At 40.7% G+C, this 19,953-nt stretch overlaps 1 protein-coding gene across 1 annotated transcript; it reads left to right on the top strand.

The window, feature by feature from the left end:
* The first annotated feature begins 15,351 nt into the window (after positions 1–15,351).
* LOC103700202 lies at positions 15,352–16,130 on the top strand. The gene is made up of 2 exons (XM_039122695.1): positions 15,352–15,971; positions 16,079–16,130. Exons 1-2 carry the CDS (start codon positions 15,563–15,565, stop codon positions 16,111–16,113), a joined length of 444 nt encoding a protein of 147 aa, XP_038978623.1. The 5' UTR covers positions 15,352–15,562; the 3' UTR covers positions 16,114–16,130.
* Positions 16,131–19,953: the final 3,823 nt, after the last annotated feature.

The raw sequence follows: 19,953 nt of genomic DNA, 5'->3' as shown, positions 1-19,953 counted from the left end.
ATAGCTATAACTGAGGACTCTCTAGCATTTGTTACTTCCTTATGGAACTTCTTAAACATAGAAAATGCTTGATCCTTATGCGCTAGAAACATGACCCATGTGTACCTAGAGTAATCATCTACTATAACTAGACCATATTTATTTCCACCTAGGCTTGTTGTTCTAGTTGGACCAAATAGGTCCATGTGTAGTAATTCTAGAGGCCTAGAAGTAGAGACACATTTTATGGATTTAAAAGAGTTTCTAGATTGTTTGCCAAATTGACATGCTTCACATATTTTGTTCTTTTCAAATTTTAATTTTGGCAAACCTATCACGGAGTCTCTTTTAACTAGTTTAGTTATTGTGTCCATGCTTGCATGACCTAACTTACGGTGCCATAACCAACTAGCATCATTTTCTTTAGTTTCATTAACAACTAAAACATTGGTTATGTTTTGTAAGGTCTTCTAGATCTACCACATATACATTTCCACGTCTCATCCCTTTAAAAACTAAACTATTATCATTAGTATTTGTTATAATGCACAGTGATGGTTTAAACATAACATCATATCCTTTGTCACATAATTGACTAATGCTTAACAAGTTATGCTTAAGACCATCAACATATCTAACATTATCTATAAAAGTAGAAGGGGTGATTTGAACTTTACCAATACCAATGATGTGACCTTGGTTGTTGTCTCCAAACGTCACAGCACCTCCCTTCTTAGCTTCAAGGGTGAAAAATTGGTCTTTATCACCCGTCATGTGCCTTGAGCAGCCACTATCCAAATACCAGCAATTTTTGTTGACCTTGGCTGCAAGACACTCCTACACAAGCAAATCATGTCATCTTAGGTACCCAAGTTTTTCTTGGGTCCTTCATGGTTAGTCAAGTTGGTTCCTTTTGGAACCCATACCCTTTTAATTTTTCTTTTAGTTTTACTTTTCCTAAAATTACATACATTTGCTTTATGGCCTACTGTACCACAACAAAAGCAGGTTATTTTCTTAGTTTTTGTTTCCCCAGCTTTAACAAAGAAGTTACTAAGAAGTTTTTGCTTATTCCTTGGTTTATATCCTAAACCGGCTTTATTAAACACTGCACGTTGACTATTTAGTATCATGTTTAATTTTTCAGAACTATAGGTAAATCTTTCAACTAAGGGTTTGTATTTGTTAAGTTCTTTAGTTAGTGTCTGATTTTCGGCTTTTAGATCATTAAGTTCTTTAGTAAGATCCTTATCTAAGGTTTGTTTATATTTTTTTAAGTTCTGAAAATTCTTAGTTAGTTTTTCATTTTCTTTAGTTAAGGTGTTGGTCTTTTGAGTTAAAAGTTGGTTGCTTGTTTTAAGTTCTATATTTTCTTTGGTGATTAAATCCTTATCCTTAACTAATTTATCGTATTTATGTAGGTATGATTGATTAGTTATTTTCAGTTCTTTATTCTTAAGATTTATAGCCTTATATTCTACCATTAATTCATTAAATGCATCATAAAGTTCATCAATGAAAAATCATAGTGCGTATCGGAAGTTACCTCATTTTCGTTGGCCATGAAACAAAAATTGGCCTTCTCTTCTTGTTCTTCATCCGATGATGAAGATGATGCGTCGGAGTCCGATAGGGTGGTGACAAGGGCTTTCTTCTTCTTCTTGTACTTGCTGCTCTTCTTTAGTAAGGGACACTCAGCTCGGATGTGTCCCGGCTTTTTGCACTCATAGCACCCGGTCCCCTCACTTTTCCTTTCCTTACCTTTGTCCTTGCGGTAGGAATTTGAGGGGCCTCTCCTTTGATGATAGGACTTCTTGTGGTTGATGAATTTCTTGAACTTGCGCACAAGAAGAGCCTCACCACCATCTTCCTCATCTTCTTCTTCTTCACTGCTGCTGCTGCAAGACAAGTCCTTGTTAGAAGAAGTAGATTTTAAAGCTATTACCTTTTTCTTATGAGAGGACTCTTCCTCGTTGTGTTGTTTCATGGTAAGCTCATGCGTCATAAGGGATCCAAGGAGCTCTTCAAGTGGAAGCTTGTTCAAGTCTTTAGCTTCTTGGATTGCCGTCACTTTAGCTTCCCACGACCTTGGTAGACACCGAAGATTTCCTGACAAGTTCACTGTTAGTATAGTTCTTGCCAAGGCTTTTTAAGCCATTGACAATATCAGTAAACCTAGTGAACATGCATGTAATTGTTTCGTTAGAGTCCATTTTAAAATAGTTCATATTTATGAACCAAAATATTTATTTTGGACTCTTTCACTTGATTCGTGCCCTCATGGGTCACTTCAAGTCTGTCCCAAATCTCTTTTGCAGAATTGCAAGTAGAGACCCTATTGAATTCATTACGGTCTAAGGCACAATAGAAGACATTCATTGCTTTAGAGTTTAATTGTGCCTTCCTCATGTCATGTTCATCCCAGTCCATTTCAAGTTTAGGTACCTTAACACCATCTACGTATATGGATGGGATGTATGGCCCATTTACTACAATGGACCACATCTCATAGTCTTGGGCTTGGATGAATATTCTCATCCTAGCCTTCCAGTATGAGTAGTCAGATCCATTGAAGAAAGGGGGTCTTTGGGTGGACTGACCCTCAATGTGAGAAGATCCAAATGGGGTTGTCATTTTGATCTTTTAACTCTTGAGTGGAAGAGTTTTTGGCTCTGATACCACTTGTTGCCCAGATAGACAACCCAAGAGGGGGGGGTGAATTGGGTTTTTAAATTAACTTAGCTAATTAAAACTTTGTGGATGATTAACTAAATACTATATCCAGTTATTTAATTAAAGCTAAGTGCTGTGAGTAATGTGTGGGGAAGAAGATGAGAGACAATGCACTACAAACACAAAGTTTTATAGTGGTTCGGAGCTAACCCTTACTCCTACGTCCACTCCCCAAGTCTCACTTGGGAATTTCACTATAACCCCCTTGGATTACAGCCGGTTGTTTTGCAAGCTCACAACCGAACTTGTTGTTTTACGAGCTCACAACGAACTCGGTCGGTTTTCCCAGGCTCACCGACTAGAACCAACCCCGATTGTTTTCCCGGGCTCACAATCAAACCCTTACACTCGTTGGTTTTAAACGGCTCACCAACCAACCTTAATCCCCTTGATTCAATCTCCCGATTGAATCAAGTAAATACACGAGATAGAAGAAAACAGAAGATAGCTTCTCAAAAAGCAGATTTAAAACAATATAATCGTAAAGGAGTTAGAAGCCCTCAAACGCTTTTAAGATGGTGAAGAGGTGTGGCTTCTGGAACTCCGGTCTCCTCTTGAAAGAGTGATCGACCTGAAAGCAGGAGGAGGAAGCTTTGAATGCTGGGAAGATGTTGGTGGAGCAGTAAATGCAGATCTCCCCTTTTTCTCGTTGAAGAGCACTTAGAGAGCTTGAAGACTTGAATGCTAGGAGTGGAATGTGTGTTCTCTCCCTTGCTACAGTCTTCTGTGGCTATTTAAGCCAACCCCCACGGAAACTAGCCGTTACTCTGCTTTTTCTGGCCGTTTCTGCACACTCTGCGCAGCCTGACAATGTGACCGTTGGTGGGTTGGAGTCGACTCGCGCGATCAGTGTTGGGAACCCGCCCATGCCGCTGATATTTCAAAAATTTTTCAGATGGCAGCGGAATCGGCATGCGCGAGTTCGACGTTCATCACATGAACGTTGTTTCGAGACCTTTCGTAATTAGGTAAGAATTAAAACTTTTAAAACTAATAGGAAGATCAAATCTTCACCTTGCGCGGGTAGATGATCACCGCGAATCTGAATTCGTGGTTTTAGGAAGAGGGTTCGCTTGAAGCCGTTCAAACGTCCGGCCTCTACGGGTATCCACACGAAGTAGAGATCCGATCAACGTTTCCTTGTCTCCCCGGGGTGCTAGCTCCCTTGCAGAGACTTCCTTTGATGGCTGATCTCCTCTCTTTCTTTCAACTCTTGAAAGTGCTTGAGAGGAGGAAGAAGAAGGAGGGATGATGAAGAAGAACAAGAACCCTTTGCAGCCTTCTCTTCCTTGCTTGCGTTGGAGCCCAAACAAGAGAAGAAGGATGAGCCGGCAATCCCTTTCTCTCTTCTTGCTGATGGCGGCTGAAAAACCCAAGGGGAGGATGAAGGGCGTACGGCACAAGGGGGAGGAAATCCCAATACCCTAGGTGCTGCCCCTTGAGCCCCTTTAAATAGATTGTGGAGCTCCTAACTTTTAGGAGCTCCATACTATTTTCCAAGAGGGGCGCCGGCCCCTCTTACCTTGCCGCACCAAAGAAGAGAAGAAGGAGGGGGCGTACGGCCCTCCTCTTGGTTTGCCCTAATCCTCATCTAATGAGGATTGGGAGGCCCTAATCCGGTTTAGTCCTAATTCGATTAGGCTTAGCCAAATTTGGTTCAATGCATACTAGTCCTAATCCAATTAGGACTTGAATGAACCATGACTCAATTGAACTCTTCAATCCTAATCCAATTAGGAGTCATGTTGATTCATTAGATTATTAATTAATTTAGACTTAAGGAATCCTAATCCAATTAGGATTTATTTAATTTTAGTCCTAATCCAATTAGGACTCTATTTGAATCCGAAGTCCTAATCCAATTAGGATTTCTAGGAATCCTACTCCAAGTAGGAATCCAATTTTAATTCAAAACTCCTAATCTCATTAGGATTGAGGAATCCTATTCCAAGTAGGAATCCCAGTCCTAATCCAATTAGAACTCTAGGTATCCTACCCGAAGTAGGATTCTTGTTTCAGGTCCAATTAATTAATTCCTTTTTCCTTCTTCAACTTTTTATCAATCAAATTGATTTCTTGTGATTCCTAATCACGATTTCAACCATCGGATCGGTCAATACTTCTAGTGTGTGTGACCCCATAGGTTCTATTCTGACTGGTAGTGAGATATATTGTGATCTCTATCACTATATCATTGAAAACTCCTTTCAATGGGTTGGAACGATTCCAACTCAACTCATTAGGGTTTATCGATCATCAAGATAATCCCTATGAGTCCCACCATCCACCAGTGACACCTAGCAGCATGTAGTGGCTACCCAGCAGAATGGAATGATGAACCTCTAGGTGCAGTTAACGTGTGATACAGTCCTACTATCGTGGATCCCTACAGGACGGAGGTCATGGACAACTCGTCAAACCCCATCGTCTGTCATATGTCAAGATTTATTCGACTTGAGTTCGATAGTGGAAAACTCTTTCTCCACTTTACTGCCCTGGCCAAGGTCTTAGAACTCAGTCTAACAAATCACATAGGATCACTCCTCTTCTATCAAGGTCGATAGATTCCTTGTAGGTGCATACCCTACTCCTACAGTGAACCTACTGCAGCCAATCTACACTGCATGGACCCATATGGCTAGAGACCATGTATGTGTGCAGTCAAACTACAATAACCTCACTGTGAGTAGCCGAAGCACCGCAGGTCAAAGGACCAGTCACACTACTGCAACATCAAGTAAGTCACTGACGAGTGGATAGACATCCAAGTGACTTCTTGTCTTGGTCACGCTCAGTACCCTTGTTCTCTAACAAGCACCTGCACTATCACTTCAGTGTCCCTACACTGTGGACTCAAGTCTCGTCCATCCAGAAGGAAAGTGATCTGTGCACTGATCGGATCGATCACCGTCCTCGTGATGATCCATTGATCAGGAGCATTTAGAAATTAATCACCAATGATACATGGCTCAAATTCTCAACTCTTGAGAATATGTATCATCATCTTATTAATTTCTTGGACGATTCATAGACACATAAATAATATGAATGAAAAGATGCCTTTTATTTATTCAATAATAAATAGTCAAGTACAAAATTATGTCCCTAGAATCAACAATGTGTCAGCCAAATTGGCTTCTAGGGCATACATCTAACAATCTCCCACTTGCACTAAAGCCAATTGGTCATATATCTTAGGCCCATCTTCTCAAGGTGGGCTTCAGTCTTTTGCTGACTCAGCTGCTTAGTGAAAGGGTCTGCCACGTTATCCGCGGAGTCTACTCTCTGCACCTCTACATATTTCTTCTCCACATAGTCGCGTATGAGGTGAAAGCGCCGCTCTATATGCTTAGACTTCTGATGAGACCTTGGCTCCTTAGCAAGGGCTATGGCGCCATTGTTATCGCAGTAGAGTGTTATGGCATCTGATGTCATCACATCCAGCTCTGCAATGAATTTCTTGAACCAGAAGCCTTCCTTAGCAGCTTCAGAGGCGGCGATGTATTCGGCTTCCATAGTAGAATCAGCAATGATCGGTTGTTTAGAACTCTTCCAATTCACCGTACCACCATTGCACAAGAACACGTATCCAGATGTTGACTTCCTGTCATCGACATCAGTCATGAAGTCTGAATCTGTGTACCCTTCTACCTTTAACTCTGATGATCCTCCAAAAACCAAGAATAAATCTTTAGTTCTTCTCAAGTACTTAAGAATATTCTTCACAGCTGTCCAGTGTTCTTCACCTGGATTCGACTGATATCTGCTTGTGACACTCACAGCAAGAGCTATATCAGGTCGTGTACATAGCATGGCATACATGAGGCTTCCTATTGCCGATGCATAAGGAATCTTGCTCATGCGTTGAATCTCCTCAGATGTGTTGGGGCACATCTTCTTGGAGAGATGAATTCCATGCCTTAGGGGTAAGAGACCCCTCTTGGAGTTTTCCATGCTGAACCTCTTCAGCACCTCCTCTATGTACATCTTCTGTGAAAGGCCAAGCATCCTTTTAGATCTATCTCTATAGACCTTTATTCCCAAAATATAGGATGCTTCCCCAAGGTCTTTCATGGAGAATTCTTTTGACAACCAGACCTTGACCGAGGTTAACATGGGAATATCATTCCCAATCAGGAGAATGTCATCTACGTACAGTACGAGAAAAATGACAGCACTCCCACTAACCCTTTTATAAACACATGGTTCCTCTTCGTTTTTGATGAAATCAAACGTTTTGATTGCATCATCGAAACGAGTGTTCCAACTCCGAGAGGCTTGCTTTAGTCCATAGATGGACCTTTGCAGCTTGCAGACCTTGTGATCTCCATCACTGGAAGTGAAACCCAAAGGCTGTTCCATATAGATATCTTCATCAAGATATCCATTCAGGAAAAGCAGTTTTCACATCCATCTGCCAGATTTCATAGTCATGAAATGCTGCAATGGCAAGCAATGTCCGGATGGATTTTAGCATGGCTACAGGTGAAAAGGTCTCCTGATAGTCAATACCTTCGCGCTGACTATACCCTTTCGCCACAAGCCTTGCCTTATAGGTCTCTACCTCTCCATCCGAACCTATTTTCCTTTTGTAGATCCATTTGCATCCAATAGGTACAATACCTTCTGGTGGATCTACTAAGGTCCAGACTTGGTTGGAATGCATGGAGTCTATCTCTGACTTCATAGCTTTCAGCCATTTCTCGGAATCGATATCAGATATCGCCTCGTTGTAGGTTTTGGGATCCTGTATGTGATCCCTATCTCCCACTAGGAACATTTCCTCGGTATCCTCTTCTAGTATACCTAAGTATCTATCGGGAGGATGGGAGACCCTACTAGATCTACGAGGTGGTCGAGGGACATTGTGTACTGGCTCTGTATGAATGGGTTCAATAGGATCCATGACTCGTTGCTTTTCAGAGACTTTCTCTTCAAGCTCAATTTTCCTCCCACTGCCTCTATCAAGGATAAACTGATTTTCCAAGAAGATGGCATGACGGCTCACAAACACATTGTGATCCTTTGAGACGTAAAAATTGTATCCTAATGACTCTTTAGGATATCCTATAAAACGAGCACTTATGGTCCTAGCCTCTAACTTGTCAGCCTGTAGTCTCTTGACGTGGGCCGGACATCCCCAAATCTTGAGATGACCCAGACTTGGTTTCTTACCATGCCATATCTCATACGGTGTGGTAGGAAACGGATTTAGAGGGAACTCTATTCAATAAATAAATCGCTGTGAGTAAGGCATCTCCCCAAAGAAACATAGGTAAATCAGTGAAGCTCATCATGGACCTGACCATATCCAATAGGGTCCGATTCCTCCTCTCTGACACCCCGTTGAGTTGAGGTGTACCCGGAGGTGTCCATTGTGAGACTATGCCGTTTTCTTTGAGATAGTCCCGGAATTCCCCACTAAGGTATTCTCCTCCTCGATCTGATCGAAGGGCCTTAAGAGGTTTTCCAGTTTGTTTTTCTACTTCATTCTTGAACTCTTTGAACTTTTCAAAGGATTCAGACTTGTGTCTCATAAGATACACATACCCATACCGTGAATAATCATCGGTAAAGGTAATGAAGTATGAATAACGTCCCCTGGCTAGCACATCGAATGGGCCACATACATCTGTATGTACTAGGGTAAGTATTTCGGTGGTCCTCTCCCCATGTCCTACAAAGGGCAGTCTAGCCATCTTTCCTTGAAGACAGGACTCGCAAACTGGATATGACTCGGAAGTCAATGAGCCTAAAAGCCCATCTTTATCCATTTTGTTCATTCTGTCCTCTCCAATATGGCCAAGCCTGAGGTGCCACAAATATCTTTGGTTTATCTCATCTCTGGATCTTTTGGATCCTTTGGCACTCACATCTTGCTTGGTAACATTCACAGATACATCCATATGTAAATGATAGAGACTGTCAATCATAAAACCACGTGCGACTATTTTATTTCTCAAATAAATAGAACAGCAGTCTTTGTCAAATATAAAAACATGACCTTCTTGTGCTAGACATGAAACAGAAATCAAATTTCTGCTAGCAACAGGTACATAATAGCAGTCTCTAAGTATTAAACTAAATCCAGACGGTAGTCGCAGATGGTAGGTGCCCACAGCCACAGCAGCAACTTTTGCCCCGTTGCCAACCCGAAGGGTTACCGCACCTTCCGCCAGCCTTCTACTTTCCTTTAGACCCTGTATGGTAGTGCACAAATGAGCACTAGAACCAGAATCTATAACCCAACTAGAAGTAGAAGAAACCGTTAGATTAGTTTCAATTATGAGCAAGTCTATACCTTCTGAAGGTGTGTCACCTTTCTTGTTCTTCAGGCTCTCGAGGTATGAAGGACAGTTTCTCTTCCAGTGGCCTTCGACATTGCAGTGGAAACATTTTCCTTTGTCGTTAGCCTTTTTCTTTTGAACTTCCTTCTTTGGCTTCTTGTCTTTCTTCTGCTTCTTTGTAGGCTTCCTTTTCTTCCAAGTAGACTTTCTCTTGGAACCAGAAGTCAACTCAGCAGCGAGGACATTGCCCCTTGAACCTTTCAAGGCTCCCTCAGCAGTTACCAACATGTTGATTAGTTCAGTCTTAGTGCATTCAATCTTATTCATGTGGTAGTTTACTATAAACTGACCAAATGAATCAGGAAGTGACTGTAGGATCAAATCCACTTGCAATTCCTTGTGCATGTCCATACCGAGCTTCTCAAGCTCCTCTAGGTCCTTGATCATGGTCAGACCGTGATCATGGACAGACTGCCCTTCGCGCATCTTCGCTTTGAAAAGCCTCTTGGACACTTCAAAACGAGCTGTGCGACTCTGCTCAGCATACAACTCTTGTAGGTGTGCCAGTATGTCCCTAGCAGTCTTTATATTTTCATGCTGGCATTGGAGTTCATTAGACATAGATGCCATCATATAGCATTTTACTCTAATGTCATCATCCAACCACTTTTTATGCATCTCACGCTGAACATCAGTGGGACGTGCTGGTAATGTGGGGATATCTGAATCGAGTATATAGCCTATCTTCTCACAGTCCAAAACTATTTTGAGATTTCTAAGCCAGTCCTTGTAATTGGTTCCGGTCAGTCGGTTGGTCTCAAGAATACGGGTCAAAGGGTTTGAAGCCGACATTGTATCTGCAGAGAGTAAAGATTCTAGTTAGACTTTTGTACTTGATCCTAATCTGTCCTAAGGTCTTTTAGAACAAATGTGACTCCCACTATTTTCTCGAATTCCTCACACTCCCCTGGTAGGAAAACGGAAATCCCACACGACTAGGGTTTCTAGTGGGTACTGCGGTCCCACCAATTTACATGCCACCTCACCTAACAGTTATTGGTGACACATAGATGGATGAGTGTACAACTCTTGTACAATGCTTCTCAAGCATGTTGCAGTGCAACTTGGTCTCTAAGCCATGAAGACCTCACCTAACAGTTATTGGTCTCATTTCTTAGTTAAGTCAGACCCACTGTATAACCGTAGGAATAAAGTCGTCATTGGGTCCTCACCTAACAGTTATTGGTGCCCAACCCCACCTTTACCCTACAACATCTCATGTCTATAGAGAGGTCCAGCCCCCCAATGCAACTTGACCACTGTATCCAGCCGAGACAAGTCAACATCAGAAAGGCCTTAGCAGCTCTACTACAGTGGAAGACCTATTGACTTAATATTGGTTAATCAGGTCTTAGTGTTTGCAACTTGAGCCTTTCATAAGAGGTAATCGAACAATTGGCCAGGTAAGCAGGTGGGAGGCTCCCCTTACTCAGAGAGTAAGGTCCTAATTAAGTAACCACCTTTCATGCTTTTCTAGACACCAATTAGATCAATTAATCTAATATGACTTGCTCATGTCGGTTCACTCTCGACTTGATTGAGGAGGTTTTGATTTAGGTCTCAATTGGGTTTGCTACATCACATGTAGACCTATCTACCCGACTCTCATTCACATCACATGCAAACGGCGCATTGCAGGCAGTTATAATCGCGGCAATAATTAAAGCTAAACTTTAACTAGGTGATGATCATGGATTCTAATTAGGTCGTATTACAAGCACATGCACATCAATTGATCAAGTGGTCTTCAACTCTTGAATTGGTTCCAAGCCTCCTTGATTCGATCCTTGATCAACCCTTGATCCCATCGCCATCAACCGCTTGGATCACCTTTCATCTCATGCCTTTGCTTCAACTTGATCGTTGATGTACATCACATCACAGAAATACAACCAGATGTAAAATAAAAATAAAAATAATTTACATCTCCTTTTAGGAGGCACGCAGGCCTCTCAAAACATCAAATAAGATGCATGCAAGCATCTGAAAAATTACATGACATCGCAGATCACATCGCAGGTCATTACATTTGATACCAAAAGGGGTTGAATCCTATGATCATCACCGTATGCTACAATTATAATTTTCAGATCTGAAACTTAACTGATTATATCATGACATAGGTCGCTGATCATGCTAATCATGATTCTAAACTTTGTAATCCCATTAACAATGCAATTAGAATCATCTTTTTATCACATAAAAATCAGCATGTAAAAATCAGCACCCCTGAAAAATCTGCATGCAGAATTTTTCAGCATGCATGATCATTTAATTTTCAGATCTAATATGCCTTTAGATATTTAATTCTTACCTTAATCTACGAAGCCTAGGCTCTGATACCACTGTTGGGAACCCGCCCATGCCGCTGATATTTCAAAAATTTTTCAGATGGCAGCGGAATCGGCATGCGCGAGTTCGACGTTCATCACATGAACGTTGTTTCGAGACCTTTCGTAATTAGGTAAGAATTAAAACTTTTAAAACTAATAGGAAGATCAAATCTTCACCTTGCGCGGGTAGATGATCACCGCGAATCTGAATTCGTGGTTTTAGGAAGAGGGTTCGCTTGAAGCCGTTCAAACGTCCGGCCTCTACGGGTATCCACACGAAGTAGAGATCCGATCAACGTTTCCTTGTCTCCCCGGGGTGCTAGCTCCCTTGCAGAGACTTCCTTTGATGGCTGATCTCCTCTCTTTCTTTCAACTCTTGAAAGTGCTTGAGAGGAGGAAGAAGAAGGAGGGATGATGAAGAAGAACAAGAACCCTTTGCAGCCTTCTCTTCCTTGCTTGCGTTGGAGCCCAAACAAGAGAAGAAGGATGAGCCGGCAATCCCTTTCTCTCTTCTTGCTGATGGCGGCTGAAAACCCAAAGGGAGGATGAAGGGCGTACGGCACAAGGGAGAGGAAATCCCAATACCCTAGGTGCTGCCCCTTGAGCCCCTTTAAATAGATTGTGGAGCTCCTAACTTTTAGGAGCTCCATACTATTTTCCAAGAGGGGCGCCGGCCCCTCTTACCTTGCCGCACCAAAGAAGAGAAGAAGGAGGGGGCGTACGGCCCTCGTCTTGGTTTGCCCTAATCCTCATCTAATGAGGATTGGGAGGCCCTAATCCGGTTTAGTCCTAATTCGATTAGGCTTAGCCAAATTTGGTTCAATGCATACTAGTCCTAATCCAATTAGGACTTGAATGAACCATGACTCAATTGAACTCTTCAATCCTAATCCAATTAGGAGTCATGTTGATTCATTAGATTATTAATTAATTTAGACTTAAGGAATCCTAATCCAATTAGGATTTATTTAATTTTAGTCCTAATCCAATTAGGACTCTATTTGAATCCGAAGTCCTAATCCAATTAGGATTTCTAGGAATCCTACTCCAAGTAGGAATCCAATTTTAATTCAAAACTCCTAATCTCATTAGGATTGAGGAATCCTATTCCAAGTAGGAATCCCAGTCCTAATCCAATTAGAACTCTAGGTATCCTACCCGAAGTAGGATTCTTGTTTCAAGTCCAATTAATTAATTCCTTTTTCCTTCTTCAACTTTTTATCAATCAAATTGATTTCTTGTGATTCCTAATCACGATTTCAACCATCGGATCGGTCAATACTTCTAGTGTGTGTGACCCCATAGGTTCTATTCTGACTGGTAGTGAGATATATTGTGATCTCTATCACTATATCATTGAAAACTCCTTTCAATGGGTTGGAACGATTCCAACTCAACTCATTAGGGTTTATCGATCATCAAGATAATCCCTATGAGTCCCACCATCCACCAGTGACACCTAGCAGCATGTAGTGGCTACCCAGCAGAATGGAATAATGAACCTCTAGGTGCAGTTAACATGTGATACAGTCCTACTATCGTGGATCCCTACAGGACGGAGGTCATGGACAACTCGTCAAACCCCATCGTCTGTCATATGTCAAGATTTATTCGACTTGAGTTCGATAGTGGAAAACTCTTTCTCCACTTTACTGCCCTGGCCAAGGTCTTAGAACTCAGTTTAACAAATCACATAGGATCACTCCTCTTCTATCAAGGTCGATAGATTCCTTGTAGGTGCATACCCTACTCCTACAGTGAACCTACTGCAGCCAATCTACACTGCATGGACCCATATGGCTAGAGACCATGTATGTGTGCAGTCAAACTACAATAATCTCACTGTGAGTAGCCGAAGCACCGCAGGTCAAAGGACCAGTCACACTACTGCAACATCAAGTAAGTCACTGACGAGTGGATAGACATCCAAGTGACTTCTTGTCTTGGTCACGCTCAGTACCCTTGTTCTCTAACAAGCACCTGCACTATCACTTCAGTGTCCCTACACTGTGGACTCAAGTCTCGTCCATCCAGAAGGAAAGTGATCTGTGCACTGATCGGATCGATCACCGTTTTCGTGATGATCCATTGATCAGGAGCATTTAGAAATTAATCACCAATGATACATGGCTCAAATTCTCAACTCTTGAGAATATGTATCATCATCTTATTAATTTCTTGGACGATTCATAGACACATAAATAATATGAATGAAAAGATGCCTTTTATTTATTCAATAATAAATAGTCAAGTACAAAATTATGTCCCTAGAATCAACAATGTATCAGCCAAATTGGCTTCTAGGGCATACATCTAACACTCCCCGGCTGCCGCTGCGACCCGCCCCTCGGCGAGCCGGCAGCGGCTGCAACCCGCCATGGCCACCGCGGGCGAAGAAAAAAAAAAAAAATCGGCCGCAATGGCCTGTGGCCCGCCGTTAAGCGGCCCCGGCCACTGCCAGCGGCGCCAGCCGCGCCACCCACGGCGCCCGCAGCACGGCCTGCGGCCGACGCCCCTGCGGCCCGCGACCGCGGGCTGCGGCCGCATCCCGCGGCCGACCCCCGGCCTCCGGCCCTGCCTTGTGGCCGCCCCGCGGCCTGCGGCCATGCCTACGGCCGGCGGCGGCGGTTGCGCCGCCGTCGTTTAGGAGAGAAGGGGCCACTAGTTTTGGCCCCCTTCTCCTCTTTTCGTTTGGGGAAGAAGATGAATAATGTTGGGTTTCGGTTTTCGGGTTTTCTAAACCCGCAATCCAAATCCGGTTAATTAAAAAAAAAAAAAAGGGTGAAGGGATTAACAGGTTCCGGGTTATTGGGTTTCGACCCGCAACCCGAAACCCGAATCCTTTTGACTAAACTTTGAGTTTTGCAAAGAAACCCCTGACAATATGTTATTCTGAACAAGGGGATTCCGAAATTCATCTATGGTCCCCAGCCGAAAGTTAAATTACAGAAAGGTCCTAAAGTATATTTATTTGATCCCTATACTTAGGATTCATTACAGAATGGTACACTGATTATTACATATTGGTCTCTGTAATGAATTTATTACATAAATGATTAATTTATATGCTTTCTTATGATGATACATGATTGTTTAAATTATTCATATTTTTCATGATAAAAGGATGATATATGCATGAGACGAGCCAAAGCATCTTATGTAGGAAAAGATATATAAATGATTAAATTTTTGCATATTTGTGGTGACGAGCCAAAGCATCCCATAAATTTTAGAATGCTTTAGTTTAATTTAATCAATAAAGAGTCTTTTTATCATCATCTCATGAAATTGAATATTTGCATCATATATAATGAACCGGCCCCAAAGGGAAATCATTATACAAAGTTAATGATGGGATGAAATAATGTTATTAGTATGATATTTATGATGAAATCTTGTTGCCCAAAGGCCTTGAATTCTTCATTAATATTGAACAATATCTAGTAAAATTTTATCCATTGAATAACGGTGTCTAAGAAAAGCTTATCAAAAAGGCATACGTGCCTAAGAAAGGCTAGTACTTAAGTGAGCCTAGTGCTCCACTACCGATCTGGAGCTGATCTGGCTGTTATTCTTTGGATTTTTCCAACTAGATATATAAAGTTCATTAAATATCATACTTAATGCATTAGTTTTATCGTAAAGGGGTAAATCATGTAAAGTTAATTTTGATTTACTCACTAAATTGTTAATATGGGTTAGTGATTTAGATAAGGTTTTAGCGTAACTATAGCATGCATATTGATAGTAAGCATATGTTTTGCAGCTTTGTTTCCGACAGTTTTTTCACAATCTACATCATGCATCCCAATACTTAATGGTTCAAATTTCTCGGAATGGAAAGAAAGACTGACATTTACTTTAGGGTGCATGGATATTGATCTGGCACTTCGTGAGGACATGCCACCTGTCCCCACGGAGGAAACTATGCCAGAGGAGAAAAAGTTGTAAGAGAGGTGGGAGCGGTCAAACCGCTTAAGTCTTTTACTCATACAAAATCATATCTCCAGAAAGATAAGGGGCTCAATTCCTGATTGCAAAATTGCAAAAGAATTCTTAACAGCAGTAGAAGAGCAATTTGTAAGTTCAAAGAAAGCCCTAGCCAGCACCTTAATATCAAGATTTGCTTCCTTAAAGTATAATGATAATGGTGGCATACGCGAGCACATTATGGAATTACGTGACATCGCTGCCCAATTAAAATCATTGGAAGTAGACATGTCAGAGACTTTTCTTGTACACTTTGTTCTTAATTCTCTGCTTATGGAATATGCACCATTTAAAATCTCATACAACACACATACAGAAAAATGGACTATGAATCAACTTCTAGCCATGTGTGTTGATGAGGAGCAGAGAATAAAACAAGAGAGGCAAGAGAGTGTTTATCTCACCTCTCATAAGGGAAAAGGACATAAAGAGGTCGGCGGTACCAGTCATCATATTCCTGTTAAGAAGAAGAAAATGAAAGTGTCAGCCAAAGTGACTGACAAAAGGCAAATAAAGTGCTTCTTCTGTAGGAAACAGGGACATTTGAAAAAGGACTGCATCAAGTACAAGAAATGGCTCGAAAAGAAAGGTACTTTTCTTTCCTTAGTGTGTTATGAATCAAATTTTATTGATGTACCTCATAACACATGGTGGATTGACTCTAGTGCTACTATCCATATATGTAAAACTTTGCAGGGATTGTTGAACAAAAGAATTCCAACGGAAAGTGAACGAAGCATCATAATGGAAAATAAGATGCGTTCACATGTGGAAGCAGTTGGAACGTTCAAATTGACCTTAAAGACTAGCCATATTTTGTATCTAGAAAATACCTTCTATGTACCTGGATTTTCAAGAAACTTGATATCTATTTCAAGACTTGTTTCCTTTGGATATACCGTTTCATTTGGACGGTCATTTGTAAACCTTTCTTTGAATAATATTATTGTTGGTAATTGCTTGTTAGAGGATGGTTTATTCAAATTAGACCTTGATACATCCTTTGAGCTATCCCTTTTATCCCTGCAAAATAAAGAACATTATGGATTAAAATGTTGCATGATAAACGAAACTTCCTCTATGTTATGGCACCGAAGATTAGGTCATATCTCTATAAAAAGAATCAAGAGATTAGTAAATGATGAAATTTTACCAACTCTTGACTATGGTGATTTTGAAACTTGTTTAGACTGCATCAAGAAAAAGCAGACTAACAAGTTTAAGAAAGGTGCCATAAGAAGCACAAATTTATTGGATCTTATACATACAGATATATGTGGGCCATTTTCGACCCCATGTTTTACTGGTCATAAATATTTTATCACCTTTATTGATGATTACTCACGCTATGGGTATCTCTACTTGTTGTACGATAAGGCTGAGGCATTAAATGCATTTAAGCTTTTCAAGACAGAGGTAGAGTTACAACTTGATAAAAAGATTAAAGTTGTGAGATCAGATAGAGGTGGTGAATACTACGGTAGGTATACTGAAACAGGACAACATTTAGGTCCATTTGCTCGATTTCTTCAAGAGCAAGGTATAGTTGCACAATACACTATGCCTGGTACTCCTGATCAAAATGGAGTAGCGGAAAGAAGAAACCGAACATTAATGGAGATGGTAAGAAGTATGATTAGTCACTCAACTCTCCCAATTTCTCTATGGGGTGATGCCTTAAAAACCGCTGCGTATATTCTAAATAGGATTCCTACTAAAGCTGTCCCAAAAACACCCTATGAAGTTTGGACAGGTAGGAAACCTAGTTTAAGACATCTACACATTTGGGGGTGTCAAGCTGAGGCAAGGGTGTACAACCCACAAGAGAAAAAGTTGGACTTTAGAACCATTAGTTGTTATTTTATTGGTTATCCAGAAAAGTCCAAGGGATACAGATTTTATTGTCCTAATCATACTTTGAGGATTGTGGAGACAAGAAATGCTAGATTCCTTGAAAATGACCAAATCAATGGGAGTATAAAACCTCAAGAAATTAATTTTGAGGAAAAGCAAACTCCGTATGGTGTGCAAGATTCAAATAAGCAGCCAATGATTCCTCTACCTATCATTGATAATGATTTGGAGGAGGATGAGTCTACTTTTAATGTTCCACTTGAATCTGTGCCAGTTATCACTGAGAATGTTGCTCCTCCACCTATAGAACCAGTGGATCAAGAAGCAACTTTAAGAAAGTCATCAAGGGTAAGGAGATCTCCAATTTCACCAGATTATATAGTATACCTTCAAGAAAGCGATTATGACATAGGGAATATAGATGATCCAATAAATTTCTCACAAGCCATAATTCAGTAAATTCCTCCAAATGGCTGGATGCTATGAAAGATGAGATAGATTCTATGGCTAAAAATAATGTTTGGAATTTAGTTGAACTACCTCCTGGAGCTACTGCAGTACGCTGCAAATGGGTTTTTAAAACCAAAAGAGACTCCAAAGGCAAGGTAGAGCGACATAAGGCTAGACTTGTTGCCAAAGGATTTACTCAAAAGGAGGGTATTGATTATCATGAGACCTTCTCTCCAGTTTCAAAGAAGGATTCTTTAAGGATAATTATGGCTTTGGTGGCTCATTTTGACTTAGAGCTGCACCAAATGGATGTGAGAACTGCATTTCTTAATGGAGATTTAGAGGAAGAAGTTTACATGAAACAACCTGAAGGTTTTGTTTCAGAAGGACAGAGTCAAAAAGTTTGCAAGCTCAATAAGTCTATATATGGACTGAAGCAATCATCCCGACAGTGGTATCTTAAGTTCAATAATGTTATTTCTACATTTGGCTTTGTAGAAAATATTGTTGATAGATGTATTTATCTTAAGATCAGTGGGAGTAGATTCATTTTTCTAGTCTTATATGTAGATGATATTTTGCTTGCTAGTAGTGATTTGGCATTGCTTAGGGAGACTAAGCAATTTCTCTCCAGTAATTTTGATATGAAGGATATGGGTGAAGCCTCATATGTCATCGGCATTGAAGTTCATAGAGATAGATCTAAGAAAAAAGTTTGTCTATCTCAAAAAGCCTACACTAAGAAAATGTTGGAGAGATTTGGTATGGAAAATTCCAAACCAAGCCCAGTGCCTATTACTAAAGGTGAAAAGTTGAGCCAATCACAATCTCCGAGGAATGAAATTGAAAGGGAGCATATGAAAGCATTTCCATATGCTTCACTAATTGGGACTTTAATGTATGCTCAAGTCTGTACCAGACCTGATATAGCATATGTTGTGGGATTACTGGGGAGATTTCAAGCTAATCCAGGAATAGAACATTGGAGAGTTGCGAAGAAAGTATTGAGATATCTTCAAGGAACTCAAGATTATATGCTCACATACAACAAATCCGATCTCTTGGAGATAGTTGGATACTAAGACTCAAACTTTGCGGGATGTCCAGATAGTAGAAAATCAACATCAGGTTATATCTTTCTACTAGCTGGTGGTGCAGTCTCGTGGAAGAGTTCGAAGCAAAAGATGACAGCTGCTTCAACAATGGAAGCTGAGTTATTAGCATGCTATGATGCAGTTATACAGGCTATTTGGTTGAGGAACTTTATCACGGGTCTACAGATCGTGGACACTATTTCAAGGCCCATAAAATTATATTGTGATAATTTAGTAGCAGTTTTCTCAATACAGAGTAACAAGATATCCAATGAAAATAAGCACATGGAGGTAAAAAATCTTGTTATAAAGGAAAAATGTGAAAACCATAAAGTTTCAATTCAATACATCAATACTGTGCTTATGTTGGCAGATCCTTTGACCAAAGCAATAGCTCCAGGATTGCATAAGGAGCATGTCGGTCAAATGGGCCTTTTCTGTATAAATTAATTGATGTATTATTATGCCCATTTTAGATGGTTGTAAATCACATATATTGTATTTTCTGCTTTAATGAATTCATATGGTTTATGCATACTATGGTATTGTGACCAAAGAATGAATTTTATGAGAAGTTCATTCATAAGGGTTTGGTTATGATGGTTTAGTAATATAGTGATCATGGAAGGTTATACGCCAATCAAATAGGTGTTATTTCCGCCATGGTTCGTAATATTATTCTCAAAGTAGTCAAACATAAAGTTTGCCCGACTTGATATCAGAATAAAAAGAATACGTGTATAAAGATTATAAAATTCAAGTGCAAAGGATATTTCACTTGTCAATATGGTCCAAGTGGGAGAATGTTGGGATCCCGTCAAGTTGTGGCCCACATTGACAAATGGCGTCAATATGGTCCAAGTGGGAGAATGTTGGATCCCGTTTAATTAAACCTTGATCCCGTTTAATTAGAACCCACATCTTGACAAGTGTCACTTGTAAATCCTGATAATCACAAGGGCATTAAGGTAATTGCACGGCAGTGAAAGGTCGCCTTGATGGAGGGTGACTCTTCACGTGTGTAACTAATCACGGCGTTTGGTCCCTGGAGAGGGCTATAAATAGCCTGTCAGACCCCTTCTCTAATACACGCATTAAGAGCTCTCTCTCCAGAAGATCTCTCGCTAATTTCTGTTCAGTCGCACGCATCTCAGAGTTCAATTTGAAGATGGA

This window comes from Phoenix dactylifera, unplaced genomic scaffold (assembly GCF_009389715.1).
Source record: "Phoenix dactylifera cultivar Barhee BC4 unplaced genomic scaffold, palm_55x_up_171113_PBpolish2nd_filt_p 001681F, whole genome shotgun sequence".
NCBI classification, from domain to species: Eukaryota; Viridiplantae; Streptophyta; class Magnoliopsida; order Arecales; family Arecaceae; genus Phoenix; species Phoenix dactylifera.
This window is presented reverse-complemented; position numbering and strand designations above follow the sequence as displayed.